This window comes from Photinus pyralis, unplaced genomic scaffold (genome assembly GCF_008802855.1).
Source record: "Photinus pyralis isolate 1611_PpyrPB1 unplaced genomic scaffold, Ppyr1.3 Ppyr1.4_LG8, whole genome shotgun sequence".
Classification (NCBI taxonomy): Eukaryota; Metazoa; Arthropoda; class Insecta; order Coleoptera; family Lampyridae; genus Photinus; species Photinus pyralis.
In genome coordinates this window covers 19,773,127-19,791,490 of record NW_022170819.1, presented here as the reverse complement: position 1 = coordinate 19,791,490, position 18,364 = coordinate 19,773,127, and the positions used below count along the sequence as shown (strand labels likewise).

General features: G+C 35.7%; 2 protein-coding genes across 3 annotated transcripts; both read right to left on the bottom strand.

Annotated features, from left to right (window-relative positions):
• Nucleotides 1-615: 615 nt before the first annotated feature.
• Nucleotides 616-7,515, bottom strand: LOC116179099 (facilitated trehalose transporter Tret1-like). Of its 2 annotated transcripts, XM_031498810.1 has the most exons (7): nucleotides 7,442-7,515; nucleotides 7,306-7,395; nucleotides 2,387-2,490; nucleotides 2,121-2,339; nucleotides 1,673-2,075; nucleotides 1,489-1,623; nucleotides 616-1,442 (listed from the first exon to the last, which is right to left on the bottom strand). In XM_031498810.1, exons 2-7 carry the CDS (start codon nucleotides 7,355-7,357, stop codon nucleotides 925-927), a joined length of 1,431 nt encoding a protein of 476 aa, XP_031354670.1. In that variant the 5' UTR covers nucleotides 7,358-7,395; nucleotides 7,442-7,515; the 3' UTR covers nucleotides 616-924. The 2 variants fall into 2 exon arrangements, with proteins under 2 accessions (XP_031354670.1, XP_031354669.1); XM_031498809.1 differs by having other exon boundaries at nucleotides 7,306-7,472.
• Nucleotides 7,516-11,486: 3,971 nt separating this feature from the next.
• On the bottom strand, nucleotides 11,487-13,362 carry LOC116178708 (facilitated trehalose transporter Tret1-like). The gene is made up of 7 exons (XM_031498286.1): nucleotides 13,313-13,362; nucleotides 13,134-13,266; nucleotides 12,986-13,089; nucleotides 12,716-12,934; nucleotides 12,268-12,670; nucleotides 12,085-12,219; nucleotides 11,487-12,038 (listed from the first exon to the last, which is right to left on the bottom strand). The coding sequence occupies exons 2-7, from the start codon at nucleotides 13,195-13,197 to the stop codon at nucleotides 11,563-11,565; spliced, it is 1,401 nt and encodes a 466-aa protein (XP_031354146.1). The 5' UTR covers nucleotides 13,198-13,266; nucleotides 13,313-13,362; the 3' UTR covers nucleotides 11,487-11,562.
• Between the last annotated feature and the right edge of the window lie 5,002 nt (nucleotides 13,363-18,364).

Below are 18,364 nucleotides of genomic sequence, written 5' to 3'. Positions count from 1 at the left end.
TATTACTTTCCTATTATCCATATTATAGATCTCTTGATAATATGCTCACAGCGACAGTTTGCAACTGTTGGGTACAGCAGGATGGTGCACCTGCACATAATTCTAAGGCCCGGTCGTTTGGAAATATCTTTCAATGAAATTTTAAACATACGATGCGATTGTTCTAAGGTGAACTTATCTTCAGCAAGTTCTTTTCTCTAAATCATAGTAACCACTAGGTATGTGAGCCCAATAATCAACATAGTGCCATAAACATGCCAAGTTGATATATTTAAATAAGATGTTTGGAATTTAAACACCATTCTGGTGGTGTTACGAGCGCCTCTCCAAATCAAAATTGCGTGTTTTTTAAAGGATTCATTTCATTGCTTCCATATGTAAAGAAACAAAATGTATACTTTAATATAATTGAGCTGTACCTAACACTTTTGAAGCGTGAACCACAAAATTGGCAATTTGACCTTTTTTAAATATTTGAAGGAAAAACCTGTGCCTACAAGGATAACTCTAATAGGAGTATTATTTGTGTAACATATAATCGTCTTGCTAAAATGTTGAAGACTATAGCGCGAAGTTGGCATAACGAGGAGGTAATGGTTTAAATATATACCTACGTCAGTTAAATAATAATTTGTAATGCAATTAGTAAACAATTTCTATAATTGTTAAATTATGACAATTGATTGAATTTTTCTGGGTTCCTCATCAAGTACCGGAAAATGACTGCTTCGGTCCAAAATTATCTATCATCAAACGTAGCCCGAGCAAGCCTCAGATTACATTGTTTATTTAATTTTTAAATAACGAACTCGACAGCGTTTCTCGTGACTAACAACGCGTTACAAGACAACTCAACAGGTAGACATTACGGTTACGGTAAAAGACATTTTATACGCATGTCCTCCTAAAGATATAGACGATTTCCTAAAACTTAGTCTCCAGTACGGATCCAGTTTCCACTGGAGATCCGGTTTCTTTCCTTCGATTTAACTTTTGTTGAATTTCGGCCAGAGTTTTCCCTTTAGTTTCGGGTTGAAAAAAGTAGCAAAAAACCGCACCAAAAAAGCATATTGCGGCAAATATCCAAAAGGTAACGTTCATTCCCCAACCGTCCGAAATTGGTTGAAAGAGTTTGGTGGCGAGGAACGCCAGTAAACTTCCATAACACGTCGCCATTGACACGGCGTATCCTTTTATGTTCGTAGCAAACAGTTCTCCTAGTAAAATCCATGGTAGGGTAAAAATTCCGATGGGATTCATCACCAGGTATAAAAGTAGAGCCGTGGTGGGTAGCCAGGATATGCTACTCACATCGGCCTTTGCAATATTTTGCAGGTAAAAGTAGATACCTTCGCTCGTTAAGGCGATACCGCAACCGAGACATGAAACTATCATCAAAGGTTTACGTCCAACTCTGTCCGCGAGGTAGCCGGCGAGAAGTGCTAAAAACGACCTATGGTCAAATTGAAATGTTATAATAATAATAACCTGCGGGAAACTGTATCAGTCCTGCGATTATACTGGAAACTGCTGGAGATATGCTACTACCACTCTCTTGAATAATGCTCTGGGTATATGCTTCGATTGCGGCCACACCACTCAGCTGCTGAACCGTCTTTATCCCTAAAACCGAAAAACTATAACATTGAAAGTATGCACAACGCCCCAATACCAGCAATAACAATAATCGATTTTCGATACAGTTTGTTTGTGAACAACTCCCGAATGCTTGCGCGATTCCTCATATCGTAATCGACGGTTGCCTCAATTTCTTTCATTCGCCTGTCAATAAAATCCACGTTGGCCGATGTACTTGACAACCTAATCAGATTTCTTTTCGCCAACTCTTGCTGATTGGTTTTCATGAGGTAGTAGGGCGATTCGGGCATAAATGCGAAAGCGACGATAAATAAAACGGGAAATATGGCGCAGGTAATCGCCAGGGCCAGATACGATATAAACGGTCCGGCGCTAAAGACGTACAAAGAACCTGCCAATCGCAGAATGTTGAAGGCCGAACCCAATTTCCCTCTGATGTCCTTTTCGGCAATTTCCCCAACGTACATTGGAGCGGCCTGGAAACCATGGCTTCATGTGATCGATCGAATGATAATACGTACCGTTGTAATAAAGGCAAGGCCGATTCCCCCGAAAAATCTTACAATGCACAGAACAATCAGAGAGTCACTAAATATCGTAGTTATCCACGGTAAAAGTAGTGGAATACCTGCGAACAGTAGACTTGGTTTACGCCCGAATCTTTCTATAACAGATCCTGCAAAGAGACACCCGGGTATTGAGCCCAGTAGAAAACTGGAAGCCAACCATGATCCTTCTTCCTAAAACCAAACCGTTCGCATGTAAACAATTGCGGTGATACATTTACCGGAGTTATTCTTCGTCCTATTGGAGATTTGTCTGACATTAGAAGAGGTAGCGTAGGCGACGGCCAAGACATGTGCATTGCGGCACATGCCATTGATACGGTAACTGAAAAGAGCGCCTGTAATTAAATAAACCCTGATATATTCTGAATGAGGTAGATAATCAAAAGCCTCTTGGATTTATTAGTTCATAACTCAACTCCAATTTGCTAATCCACTGTGATAGGGAAGACCATAGTTCCTTAATGGCACCCACTACACGTTTCTTTTAATTTTAATTAATTATATGCGTTGTGTCTATTTTAAATTATCACACACAGGGTGGAAATTTTATCTGGGACACTAAATATATATATCTTCAAAACAAGAATAAGATACTGATTTCAAACCTTTTGGAAAGTAAGTTGCCGTTGCTGCTGGAATTCACCTACAACCCACCAAAAGACCAAGTACATAGTACAATCGAATATTGGAGATTTGGCACCTACTATACGTTTGTGTTACATTAATAAGTGGAAAGCAAGAGGTACGTGTGCGTTTTGTTTTCTAATGGGCAAAACCTTGTGAGAAACCAAAAGTACGTGCGTGTTTTACTTTCGGTGATATTTGTGGAGAAATGAACGGCTCACCTAATTTTCAAGAATATATTATGGTATCCACAATTATAAAGTTTGCTACCAATCTGCGTGCTTTAAATTTGTGGTCAGTGGCGTCAAGGGGGGGGCATATATTTTTAATGGCAAATACGAATTTCCATGACGTATATGATTACAGAATATACTTTTTTGATATATCAGTATAAAAAACGTATTATATTACATATTCAAATGTAAGAGATTTTTTGAAAAACTTATTTTTTTGTTGATGTCGCACTCTGCTATTTTGCGTACCGATCTATATACGTACGTCAAGTCATTTTCGTCGTATCGTGCCGATGTATTTATATTTTTACATTCTGTACGGTCAGAGCTGGGCAGTATTCGAATTTGTACTTTTTAGTATTCAAATCCTTTAAAGTAATCAAATACTTTGTAATTAAATACTTTTATGGAAGCAGTATTTGTATTTGTAACTCAAATACTTTCACAAATATTTAGTATTCGAATACTTCGCAAAGTATTTGGATCCTTCGTAAAGTATTCGAATACTTCGCATAGTATTTGAATACTTAACCTTCCTTTTTTACCAAAAATCGACTGCACCAAAATTTCTCGGGAGAACACATTTTCTTATTAATTTTGGTGCGTAGAACCCAAAACAATTCGTACTTTTTCAATCAGACTTCTCAATCAAAAGTTATAGACTAGAAACCAATTTCGAAAGACAATTCAAAAGGCTGTAACTTTTGAACTAGTAGCCCAATTTTGGAACTTTTTGAAATTATGGATTCTACAGGCTACATTCTAAACGAAAAATTTTTTTCCGGGTCGATCGGAGACAATTTTTTCTTCGAGCCTCAAAAAAAGGCAGTGTATAACCTTCCTTTTTTACCAAAAATCGACTGCACCAAAATTTCTCGGGAAAACACTTTTTATTATTAATTTTGGTGCGTAAAATCCAAAACAATTCGTACTTTTTCGATCAGACTTCTCAATCAAAAGTTATAGACTAGAAACCAATTTCGAAAGAAAATTCAAAGGGCTGTAACTCTTGAACTAGTAGCCCAATCTTGGAACTGTTTGAAATTATGGATTCTACAGGCCATGTTTTATAAGAATTTTTTTTTCCGGGTCGATCTGAGACAATTTTTTTTTCGAGCCTCAAAAAAAGGCAGTGAACCTTCCTTTTTAACCAAAAATCGGCTACACCAAAATTTCTCGGGAAAACACTTTTTCTTATTAATTTTGGTGCTATTTTAAATGTTTAATGTATTTGAGTGACAAGTATTTGAATACTTTTCAATGTATCTGTATCTAGTATTCGCTTGTGCTGGATGTAAAAGTATTTAGTATTCAAATACCTTTGATTTGTGTAAAGTATTTACTATTTAGTATTCAAATACTTTTTGAAAGTATTCTGCCCACCTCTGTGTACGCTGGGTTTCTGTTATCATATATCCGTCAATATCCAGCATATGAAGTCGTGGGCACCCTTCTATTGTAGTTCTTCTCCTTTCTCCATACCTAACTGGTCGCTTTAGGCTTAGAATTGTTAAATGTGCCAGTATAGGAAATTTTATACGTCATAGAGCAATTATGTCTTGAGGTCATTCATGCCGATCTCTGTGGTTCTATGGAGATGCTCTCAATTGGTGGTTTTAGATCCTTCTAGACTAGACTTGCGAGGATGACTACAGCAGAATGAGTTTGATCTATTTTTTTAAATTCGAGGACTACAATTTTTTAAGGAATTTAAAGAATAGGTTTAGAACTACACAGGAAAGAAAAGTGTTGAGATCTGATAGAGGTGGTGACTGGTGAGTTTTGTAGTAATAGACCTGGGGCCGAGATGGCTTTTCCATGTACCATAAGCCCCACGTCGAGGCTTTGGAGGCTGATAGACAACAAGTGGGGGACACTTTGAATACCCGGTATGGCACCCAGCTAAAATTGTAGATTTTAGGGAGCGTGGAGGGGGGGGGGGCAAATTTTCAAACGCGTAATTAATATCCATGCCCCTGGATCATAGTCTTCACTGTAATAATTGTTTTTTGTCGTCAAGGAGCCCTCCAAAGTCCGCAAACTCAATATGGCATACCAATATGGCGACTCTGTGCCACTTTTTTGTTCTCAGATACAGGGTGAAAACGAAAAGTTTGCCTTTTTGGCATGATATCACATCTTACTGCCCATGTAAGATAGAAAAAAAGGTACAAACAGTTTCATTTAGATATTTTTACGTAGAATCGAGCGGCATAGTAAAAATACATTTTTGGGCCACAGTTTTTGAGATGTGACCCAATGTTGGTATTTTTTAAATGCATCGTCCTATATAAATATATCTTAACGTCAATTATTTTCATTTGTTTTCCTGATTACATTGATGTACCACACACAATCTATGTTTCTTAGACGGGGAGTCAATTTTAAAACTTGCAGTCGGCCATATTTTCCATACTAAAGAAGATATTGAAAATCGCGCAAAACTGTTTCGGGGATATCGGGGGGGGGGGGGGGGCAACATAACATTATAAATGACAACCCCCCCCCCAGCCCCCCTCTTCAAAAATCCTAAATGGCAACCCCATACTTGTGACACATCGTTGGAAAGCTAATTGATAAAAGGCAATTTATCAAAAATTTAATAATTGTGTAACTATTTTTATGTTGTGAAATTAAAAAGAAGTTCGTCTTTAATAATAGCTACCTAACGAATAATAGTGCTTTCTATTAAAAGTGGCCCTAGTTCTGTAGACGCACGCCACTGTACGTAATTTTTAAGCTTGTAGATTTGATTAACACAATAATTTGCTTTGACATAAAATTACCAAAAAAGTAACGTTTTTGTAAAGCCCACTAGTGAAATAAAAGTAATTATAAGAAAACTATTTTCCTTAATTTGAGTTTTGCTATTAAATATTGTTATGTACAGAATATGCAATTAAAAAAATGTGGTTGCTATTAAAAAATTGTGGTTGCTATTAAAAAAATATATGTCCCTTGACTCTTTGCAGATCTACGTCACCGATCACAATTTTAAACTATGTAGCTTCTTAAAAAAATGTTGTTTTGAAGATATTCGTATATTCAGTGTTACAGACAAAATTACCACCCTGTATATAAGTCGCTTTGAAAATAGGTATGTCGTTTGTCGGCAAATATCACCGAAAACAAAACACACGTACTTTTTGCTTTCCAACGTAGTAGATAAAGCTCCAGTCTTCGATTTATACGAGGATTTATACCTTGCACTTCGTCTTTTAGTGGGTTAAATAGGTGATCAAGGAAATCGAGTCAACGGCCAATAGCTGCCAAACGGGTTGAATTTTGTTCATTTTGCGATATCTTCCTCTTAAAATTTGTGCCCAGATGAGGGCACAAAGGAAATGTCTTTCCTATAGGAAATTACTGAAAAGCTTTTTAGAAGCAGTCACTTTATCTTTTAGTCGAATTTCAAATTTGCAAATTTAACATTGTACGTTTAGCGGACTTAAATGCGAGCTTAAATGTCTACCACGATCCCCTAGCTTACCTACAGCCTCTGGATTACTTTTGTAGAGTTATTTTAAATGTTTACAAATCGCAGTAATCAATATTGTAAAGTTTGGTAAAATAAATGCTGTGTGTTAAGATTTTCTTTGTTGAGAAAGTAACATTTCAAAAATGTACTAATTATTTACCAATTTTTGCTAGCGACACTGAGAAAAGGTTGTGTTCTCATTACATTTTGTAAAAAAGTTGTCAAAATAGAACAAGATTCTTAAATTGGTTTTATTCCCACTGTTTAAAAAGCATGTGTCAAAATTTTAAATGTTAAATTGTGCATAAACCACCTTTAAGTATTTTAGTTTTTCAAATTAGTGCTAAAAATCTTGTTGAGTTGTTACAGTAGTCGATGGTGGTTGTAAAGACTTCTTATGGATAACTATGGACAAAATTAATTAAAGAGACATTTCCAATATGGACACCCAGTAGGTATAATGTAAAGTGACACTTAAAGTCACAAGGATTTTTCGAATAAAAATGGCTTAGGGTAACACAAGCGCTTAAAAATAGTTTCATTTGCCTAATAGAATTATAATAGAAGGCCTGAAACCTAATTAAAAAGAAAAAAATCCTATAGGTCTCGTGCTACATTGTTCATTATTATAATGAATACGTAAAAACTGTAAAATTTTAATTGTATAATAAATTTGAAAAACATCAATAAATTACCTAATGGTAAAATATTATATGATCTAAGGTTAGGGTTACGTTGTCCAATAAAAAGTTTGGTCAGTACTACCGCTAAAAGGAAAATAATTCTTTCTAAACAAACTTACTAGTGATTGATGCAACATACTGCATATACCTGCAGTCTTTCAGCTTATACATTTTGGACAACGGGGCGTTATGGAAGGAGATCCAAAAAACTGAAAAGTAACTGAGAACTGGATGGCAACAAAAATTGATGCGAACCTCAATTGCTAAAAATGGCAATGTTACTGATCACTATTAAAAATTTGCAATGCGATAACTTAACGTTTCGTTATTAATGGCTTTATTATCGTTTAAATTACTACTAGTCTTATTTGTGACGAATTATCTTTATTGCATGCATAATTAAAGTGAGCCGCACTTGTATTAGGTGTATATTTACGCTGGACAGAATGCAAGTGCACACTTTCACCTATCACTTGCAAAGAACCAGGTAAATTTCATTCATTTTGATTAAAATTCTTTAGTCGTAATGGTTCTGGTTGCATTTTGAACAAATAGATGGCGGGGACGATTATGCCCCCAAACGACAAAATTTGGGCGAGTAGGTTTTCTATGGCCAAGGATAGTGTACGCTATGGTAAATTTCCAATCCAATTTTCGCATCTCTTCGCAAAATGGTGTCCTCAATACGAAAAACATGGAGTTTTTAAGCGGGCCCTTCTGAACTTTCCCGAACCATTGTTTGTCACCGTTTAAATTTTATAAAAGTGCCCTTCACCATTATACCTATTCCCATGGTATGTTTGGAATTTGAGAAATAGATGGCATGACATTTACCTTTTGAATATTTAAATATTTGAAGATCACCTTGTTTTCTTCGAACAGGGGCATGATATCAATTTTATGATTAGGAAGGTGTTCGCAAGACCTTTTTCTCTTTTGAGATCGTGTGTTTGTGACAGCATATTTAAAAGCTTTTGTCTCAGTTGTTTGGATTGATCACCCCATAAATAGAGGATTATCGATGAGCAGCTTGAAAAAATGTTACGTCTAGGTGTTATTGGACCATCATTTAGTCCATAATCTAGCCCAATACGTCTAGTCCCAAAGAAGGACAACACTGTTTCTGTCTATACTATACAGGGTGGTGACTTGCGTAACGCATCATAGGGATTCCAATGTAAAATTCATAACATGCGATTATTGGCTCCCCAAATTATTTTAGAGCAAAAATGTATGAAAGTTTTATGTAGAAACAATTTTTTTACGGAATTTAGTTTTCAATTTTTGGCATAATAAAGACGGAAAATTGGAAAAATAAATCCCCCATCTTTTTCAATAATCTGTGATGCCGTGGAATTTTATAATACAAAAACTACGCCAATATCCGTCTTGCCATGGAATGTCTGCTATAAAACAAATCAAATTCTATCAAAAACTATTATATTTAGAACAGCGAATTCAACATAAAGAAAGACCAAATTACTAAAAACGGTTTCCTAATATAACAATTTACAATAAACGTTCGAATAAGTCACCATTAACTGCAAGACAGTAACCAAGTCGATCATAAAATCCATTTCGAACTGCTGCTAATTGACAACTGGATATCTTTTTGTTTTAGAAAATTCCATGGCATCGCAGATTATTGAAAAAGATGGGGGTTTATTTTTCCAATTTTCTGTCTTTAGTATGCAAAAAATTGAAAACTAATACGGTTGATTGGCGTAAAAAATTATTAAATTAATTGTTAAATCGTCTTCATGAATATTGACTTTATTGATACCACTGGAAAGCATTTTTCAGTGGCTTTCCAAAGATGTATCACAAGTATGGGGTTGCCATTTAAGGTTTTTGAAGAGGGGGGTGCTGGGTGGTTAAGGGGGGTGGGGGGTTGTCACTCATAACGCCATTCTGGTTCCCCCTCGATACCCCCGAAACAGTTTTGCGCGATTTTCAATATCTTCATTAGTTTGGAAAATGAGGCCGACTGCAAGTTTTAAAACTGACACCCTGTATAACCATAAGATTCATATGAGAAAATACCTCGATTATAAAGTTATGGTGCTATTAATTTCCGTACCATGCCCCACTATCAAAGGGGATGATAGCACTTCAACCCCTTGGTCGTAGTAGGTATTTGAATAACTGTGTGATTATGGCGCTTTAGAATACAATTATCAAATAAGAAAAGGGGTCTTATTTCATTTTAACCCCTTTCATCCAGTGATATTTGTTAAGAAGTAGACATAGGGATTTATGTGTGTTGTTTTTCCCTATGTCTACTTTTAAAAGACAAAATCTATTCTGAAGGGCGCCTGTAATTTTATGCATCCAAAATAAGTTTTTTAAACAAATAAAGATTTGGCTTTCATATTAATTATATAATATGAATATTATTTAGCTTAACAGAAAATAAATCTCTTACTTTCCTTAAACAGTATCAACTTTTTCTTCAGTTGAATGTAGTAAGTACATCGCACACGAACGAAAATAAAAATACGGAAGCCAACGCAACAATATTCAAATTAATTAATGTGGCAACCAGATTTTTATTTGCTTTAAGATATTTTGGCTGCATAAAATTAGGCGTCCTTAAGAAAAGATTTTGTCATTTAAAAGTAGACATAGGGAAAAACAATACACCTAAATCCCTATGTCTACTTCTTAATAAATAGCACTGTATATTCACTTTGGCTGTACGGTGGGTCGGTCGGTCGGCTGCAAACGTGTTTTAAGTACAACTGTCGAAGGAATCGTCGAAGAATGCTCGAGTTTGAAGCAGTAGCTTTGTGTCATAATTCTTTGCGTGCAGATTATATTTCAAACTGTAGCATAAAATGAGTTTGCTAATAAAACCTCGATCCGTGGCACAAAACGTTAAGTAGCTTAAGTAGCTCGACGCATTGAGTACTTTCCAACTCTGAAATTTGTATTCGGAATAATGTCATTATATCTAAGTGTGATCGAGCAATCAACAACAGAGGATTAAACCACTCATTTCAGTGGGGGATGGAAAGGGTTAAATTGGAACAAGAGAATTAGAAAATATAAGTAATAAACATTGCATCCCCTTTAGTAAGGGTGCAGGGTAGGAGGATTTATATCACGAGTTCAAGATATTTTCTCATAAAACTTTTAATTATTGTGTCTAAAATTTGGTTAAAACGCATCTACATAGAAATTTCAGAATTCTTAAAAATATAAGCAATTTTGAAACTCTTTATCTTTTTTAATAAACATTTCACAAAAAAGTAGTGTACATCAAAGTTGTGTAGAATTTTATGGTCTACAGTGGTACGGGGGAAGCACAAGGGATGAAAGGTTGAAAACTTACATTTTTAACCACCAGATGACTGTCTATGACATGCAAAAGGAATTGAAACCCTCTATTCCCTGGATTAAATGGCAGGTTTATATCGATGATTTAATAATTACTCAATCTAATACATGCTTGGGTACTAGTCAGAAATTTATTGACAATATAATAGATATCTGATTTTATGGATTATTTAATAATCGATATAAATCAGTATCTATCATATTGTCAATAAATGTTGTACTAGTACCCATACATCTATTACATTGAATATTGAATGACTAGTACCAACTATAAACAATTTGCTGTAGCTAGCACAGATACCATCCGCACATCTGCGATTCTGCCTTTTTGTGTCTAAGAATATGCGTACCAAATTTGGTTCCAATAGGTTGAGCGATTTAGCCGGAAATGAGAGTACAGGGACAGACCGACAGACCGATTGATATCATGGAGATGTTGTTTGATTCTTGGTGCGTCAAAGCGTGTATTTCAGTCAAAAAAGTGGGGGGTCACTGTTAACCCCAATGCAATGTACATTGTACACTGCCCGCCATAGGTACTTGAACACTCAATGTACTTTTGATCAATTTTGATGAAATTTTCAGGAAAATTGTATTTTTTTCGAAATAAGAAACAAGGAAAACATGATACAATTACAACAAATTTGAACAACACTAAATTTCATCAAAATTGATCAATGTACACTGGGTGCTCAGATACTTATGGTGGGTAGTATACGTACATACCTCCATTACTATAAAAATGCAACAAAATTGAGAACTAAAGAAAAAAGATTGTGTAGGTAACGTAGATGTTTTATTTTTTAATATCACATTAATAATATTGAACATTCTCTTTTAAACCAGTGCACTTCTCTCAATCATTATATCACTTTGAAATAGTTTTAATAACTTCCCGTGTCCTTCAAACTTCCACAATTTTCAGTTCCTCTAGAAACCCGCTTTAAATGAAGAGATCACGTACATGAGAATTGTAATTGGTTCTTTATTACATGCGAAACAAACTCTTTAAATGTCTGATCAGAAGCTGCGGTTAATCAACAACATCTGCTCTTGGAAAGCGTTTCCTGTATTTCTAAAAATGACTTTCCTTTCGTTTCAGGAAGCACAAACATAGCAAAAATGGCACCGTAAAAGCAAAATACACTAAATACCCAAAACATAACATGCATCCCCCACGCCTCGGATATTGGCAAAAAAAATATTGCTAGTAAAAAGTGGCAGCTACCACTAAATGTGGTCGGAATGCCAGCAGCAGCACTCTTAATTTCATCTGCAAATATTTCCCCTACTATAATACTCGGCATCGCACCAATTCCTATCGGCTGCATGAAGGAATAAATTACAAGGCATGCAGTCGGCAACCAAGACACAGCGCTAAGGTCTATTTCCGCAACCCTTTGCAAGTAGAAATAAATTCCTTCTAGTCCAAGCATAAGAGCGCATCCCAGGGTTGATATTGTCAAAAGTATCTTCCTACCCACCCTATCAACCAAGAACGCTGTTAAAATAACTGCAATGCAATGGTCAGTAACGCAAACACAGCGCGGGTCAATTACCAGGTGGTTGCTGAGCAATAGCAAATATTAAACTCGAAATTTCGGGAGAAATACTGCTTGCTGTTCCTCCAATTATTGTTTGCAGGTATGATTTTAGTACTGTCATTCCCCCAAAGGCCAGTATTAATCTTGTATCTAAAAAGAGGTATTAGCCATGATTAACATTCAAGCAACAAGTCTTACTTAACGATATAAAGATGGCAAACCGAAAATGCTTCTTGGAAAACATATGGATAACATTGAACTTATGGGTACCTTCAGACCGAATCGTTGCTTCAATTTCTTTCAATCGTTCATCGATTGTCGTATCGTCCACATCGTTGCTTAATAGTCTTCGTAAGGAACGTTTGCTTTCTGCACCTCTTCCAGATCTTAGAAGAAAGTATGGAGAGTCTGGTAGAAAAACAAATATGGTGGCAAATAAAATTGGAACAGTCGCGCAAATGAAATTTAAAGTTTTATACTCCACAAACGGACCTACTGCTAACACAATCAAATTTCCCAACCCAGAAAAAATGGGGAAAAATGTGATTAATTTCCCCCTAATATCTTTGTCGGCGACTTCTCCAATGTAAAGTGGCCCCACCTGAAAGTCTTCCGCATTTAAGTATTTAGTTAAGAGAAGGCTTACCGTTACAATGATACCATCGCACACTCCCGACAGGAAACGGAGCACTATTAAAACCACCGCCGATTTCGAAAACGCTATTCCAAGCCAACATCCAGCTATCGGCAGTGAAGCGCTTAGAAGGGACCATTTGGGGCCGATTATTTTGAGTGGTATCGATGAAGTTAGTGCTCCTAGGGCGAAGCCAAGCAAAGGCGACGAAGCTACCCAAGAGACTTCCTCCTAATTACTGAGTCAATTCAAACCCAATTTCCTTATGCGTCCATTACTTACACTACTTAATGTGACACCAATCGGCGAATCCGACGAGGTTAATTTTGGAATAGACGGCGAACCCCAGGACCCTATCATATACGAACAAATGCCCGCCATTGCGGCTAAAAAATGTTGTTTACAAATGTAAAAATTCTTTAAGACATACCTGACGTAACCGCTAGATATTGCATATATCTACATTTCCCAAATAATTCTGTCAATCTTCTCATTTTTGGAGATTGGCGTGCTGCAATAACTACGTAAGTATCTCAGTTTCGAAGTACCTAGGTGTTTTCAATCTGCAATATTATCAGCAGTTATCTTCACGCACTTCAAAAATCATACTCTATATCAAGGGTAACGAGTTTCAATGTAGTACAATTTGAATGAGCACTTAACTTGTATAGTGGATTTCTTAACTTCACGTGAAATTGCTCTAACCATAATTTACTGGTATTTTGCGGTCGAATTTCGTAACGCCTATTGTTAAAAAACAATTTATATTCAGGGGCGGACTGGGTACTTAGAACGTGGCTTGTAGAATCCATAATCTCAAACAGTTCCAATATTGGGCTACTAGTTCAAAAGTTACAGCCCTTTGAATTTTTTTTCGAAATTGGTTTCTAGTCTACAACTTTTGATTGAGAAGTCTGATCGAAAAAGTACGAATTGTTTTGGATTCTACGCACCAAAATTAATAAGAAAAAGTGTTTCCCGAGAAATTTTGGTGTAGTCGATTTTTGGTAAAAAAGGAAGGTTATACACTGCCTTTTTTTGAGCCCCGAAAAAAAAATTGTCTCAGATCGACCAGGAAAAAAAATTTTCTTATAGAATGTGGCCTGTAGAATCCATAATTTCAAACAGTTCCAAGATTGGGCTACTAGTTCAAAAGTTACAGCCCTTTGAATTTTTCTTCGAAATTGGTTTCTAGTCTATAACTTTTGATTGAGAAGTCTGATCGAAAAAGTACGAATTGTTTTGGATTCTACGCACCACAATTAATAAGAAAAAGTGTTTTCCCGAGAAATTTTGGTGCAGTCGATTTTTGGTAAAAAAGGAAGGTTATACACTGCCTTTTTTTGAGCCCCGAAAAAAAAATTGTCTCAGATCGAGCCGGAAAAAAATTTTCTTATAGAATGTGGCCTGTAGAATCCATAATCTCAAACAGTTCCAAGATTGTGCTACTAGTTCAAAAGTTACAGCCCTGTGAATTTTTTTTTCGAAATTGGTTTCTAGTCTATAACTTTTGATTGAGAAGTCTGATCGAAAAAGTACGAATTGATTTGGATTCTACGCACCCAAATTAATAAGAAAAATTGTTTTCCCGAGAAATTTTGGTGTAGTCGAATTTTGGTAAGAAAGGAAGGTTATAATATTGTATACGACGTCGGCGCTCAGTGATTCCTTTAATTATGAAAATATGGGTTTTGCCGATTAGCTGAATCGAACAAATTTATTCAAACTTACCTTATGACTCTCGTAGGGATAAATTTGACATTTTAAATGCCTTTTGACTCATAAAAGCTTATTTCGATCAACCTCCCTACTCAATTTGGTTCATTTTTGAGTATATGGAATTAGAAAAATTAAGTCAAAGTTACTCTTAACTAATATTAATTTTTTTTAACTTTTGCACTCATTTGTAAACCAAGATTGTGTTTAAATAGAAGTGGGTTCATTAATTAAAACTCTGATCTTGCTACAACAAATAAATTAAACAAATAGGCGTAGCAAACGGGCTCCTGGTATGACTTGGTAGGTATTACCTTAGTGTAATCCATTCTTTACACTAAGGTATTATATGGCTAAAGCTATGCTCATTTTGAATTTCATGCAATTCGGTTCATAACTAACGGAAGTGTCAAAAGGGCCTTCCTTATTACAAATTTGATAAAGAATCCACCTGTAAAATTTAATCGTAATCTGTCCATTCGTTTTTGAGATATCGTCCTGACGTACGGACGGCCAGACGGATAGACACCGCAAAATTATAAACTCGCTAGGAGCTCGTTAATAAAGTAAACTCATTCAAGAAGAAATTAACCTTCCTCTAGGTTAAGTCTTATCAGAGATAAAATGGAAACCTTAATTTGTTTATTGAAATTTTTAATTGATAAATTATCAGAGTACAGTTTCCTGATAATACCATTTTCGACTGTATTAGTTATAAATAGTACCTATCCAGAGGTTCCTTTGTAGCGGAAAATTCGCCTAGGGTAAGGTCGGCATTTTTTGGTATGTGCAGTTTCTTTCTTTAAGGGAAATGCAAAAACCCCAACCTATGTTGCCAATTGGATATGTAGTTCGTCCTTACGTTTCAGCAACCTCAGCATTCCTCTAGTTCAAAGATATCAGTGGACAAGTTCGTATTTTCGTATACATATGTATACTGTATAGGAGATTTTTCAATTTATTAAAGTAGATCGGGAGAATAATTTACGAATAAGGACAAAGTTCGTTTATTTCATTTGATACCCGTAGGATCAATCTTCAAATGAGTATAACTTTTGTTTGAAAAGTGATTCTTAAAAACTGCTCGACAATTTTGTTCCATAACTCATCAAGTTGCATACTTATATGTAACACTGTATACATTACACCCCTATACAGATATCTACAAACTAAATTACGGAACATATCCGTAAGGAAGAGTATCGTATCCATCTTCGAAGCGTTGCTTTTTGTGTAATCGAAACTCTCGTTCGAAATACTCAGTAAGGTAGCTGCACTCTTGTTTTGTTTTCAAGAAATTATCGACATATCCTGTAAAGAGACCACCACTCTTAGTTTCCTTGTCCTATTATGTCATAAGACCACACTTCATGAATATCGATGATGGGATATCCCAATTTAAGAGCTTTTCTCAGTTCATCAGCGACGTGAGTACACACTCGCAGTTCCTTTACCTCGCAACAGGTTCGACAGAAAACAAACATCTTAAGGATAATACAGGGAGATACTGGTTTTGAGGAGGTAGCACAGTACACTTAATCATGTCTTCAACAGTATTAAAGTCGACGCACTTCTTCAGAGGTTATAAGAACACATGGGTGTTCAAGCGGATATTTGCTGTATTTGTTTACATAGGTGTAGAATTGCACAAATTTCACTACTTCCGCGTAAAAAATTCTTACCGAGGACTATACGGTAGGGCGACTCCTACTTAGGCGAATTTCGAAAAAGATGAACTAGTCTTTTTAAAAATTTTATTGTAGGATCAATATACTCGTACTTTGTCATGTCAAATTGTGACCGTAGAATAAATAATAAAAATGTCAGTTTTATTTAAGTAAAGATTCTCGTTTAAAACAAACGGCGCAGAAATGATTATTTAAAGCTTTGCAGAACAACCTACGGGAAAACCACTGCCTTTAGTCCCTTAAATGGAAGACAAAACACGTTGATTTAGTCCACGGAGTACAAGAGATCAATATTCCTTGTGCTTCAGCAATCATCAATGCTAAACATTAAACCAATTCAAGCGTATTTATGATAACAATTGCGTTATCCATAACCATAATTGAATTTGCTGCAAAATTTCGGATAAGATGTTTCTCTAACCAGTTTTCTATCTAAACTCGTTAGGTATTTAGGGCTTCTGAAAAAATTTTTATGTCAATTACCAGTAGTAAGATTAGGCACAATTTTACATCTACTTTAAACGAATTACCAATTACATACTTTATAATATCGTAAATCCAAGCTATATCCTCGGCTACACATGCGTCTTTAAAAATCGAGTTTATATAAAACTGGAGACGGAAAACGTAAAATAAAGCAAATACAAGAAGCAAAGTGTAAACTAGTAACGTGAAGCCGCGTCGTTTTGGAGGCTTTCTATTGGCCAGTTTGGAATTTAGCTCCAACATGGCGACCGGAACCAACGCCCAATCAAAAACGAGATACCCTGTTGTCGCCACGGTCTCTATAAAGTCACTGTAGCAAAAACAATACACATAGACAGCGTGTCAAAATTTTTGCTGACAAATTACTACAGCAGATCTGTCGATGTCTTTAGAATGTGACAATGATACTTATAACGACGAACGTGAGAATAATGATTCCAACAATTTGGTTAACTATCATCTTCGCGACATCTACCGGCACAGACACGGTGTAGTGAAGCTAGTGCGAACCCAAGTGGAGAAGGCGAATGAATCTGTTAATAATTTAAATCCAAATATCGACAAACCAGTAGCCCAAATTGCGACCCCAAGGCAAGAAAAGTACTTCTCCCGTAAGCCCCAGCAGCTCCTTTGGTTTGTACTTTTGATGTGCGTTGTTTGCGTATCGGTCCTATGGGTTATTATTAACGCATGTATTGGGGAGGAACCCATTAATGCTCCATTGGTAACGTACATCGGTAAAAGACGAAAGGACACTGGAGATATTATATACTAAATTTTTGGTCGCTGTTCGTGGTGATTTTCACCTAAATGGACAACAATAACAATAATAAGGAAGAAGTGAAAGCTAATTACTCAGAGAACAGTTGTTAAATATTATTGTACGGAAGATACGCAATTTAAACACGCGCATTTATAATCAAATTAAAAGCGAGTTCTTTGTTATAATTTAATAAAACTTTAGAAAGTGAATTTGCCGCTCCTGTTTTTAAATTTTACAGCGTTTTAAGACAATTTCTCAACAAATTTCTGAATCAAATCTACTTTAATTGCTCTGCAAGGAGTGATCTGAAAGCAACTTTCACCAATGTGGATCAGTGGTATTTTTTATTTCGTTAACCTTTTATCTTTCACATATTGTAGGTACTTAGGGTTTTAATTAAGAAGAACGCGCGCAGACGGTTTACCGTTACAGTTGCCAAAAATGTGTGACAATTTATAAAAAATAAACAAAAAACAGAAAGGTATTAAATCAACAGTTATAATATTTCTGCTTGGTTGAATAGTGTAAAATTTCTTAATATTACATACATCTAATAGAAAGCAAGATGCGATACAGAAGTGGACTCGAATGACCCAGTGCCGAGAGACCTGGTGCCCTGGTTTGGTCACCCGCAACGCAATTCCAATCTCTTTATTCTTTCAATTTCATTTTGCATAGGTACATAGTTTTATTTGATATACATTTGCAACAAATTGCTCTTCTTCGGGTTACGTAAAAATAATGTTTGTGGCTTGTTTGGCAGGTAGGTAATATAACCGTGTTGCGAAATTGCAAAAGAATTACATTAGATAATAGATACAATTGAGATGAAATTACAGTCACGCTTTCAACAATCTAAGTTTTATATAATTTTAGTATTTTCCTAAATTACTTAACGGGGGCAGAAATTGGAAACGGGTACAAAATATTAGACGATTAGGGCTTTCTCTCTATATCTCGCGCCGTCAAATGAAAGCGCGCAACTTAATAATTGTCACACTTTCATTT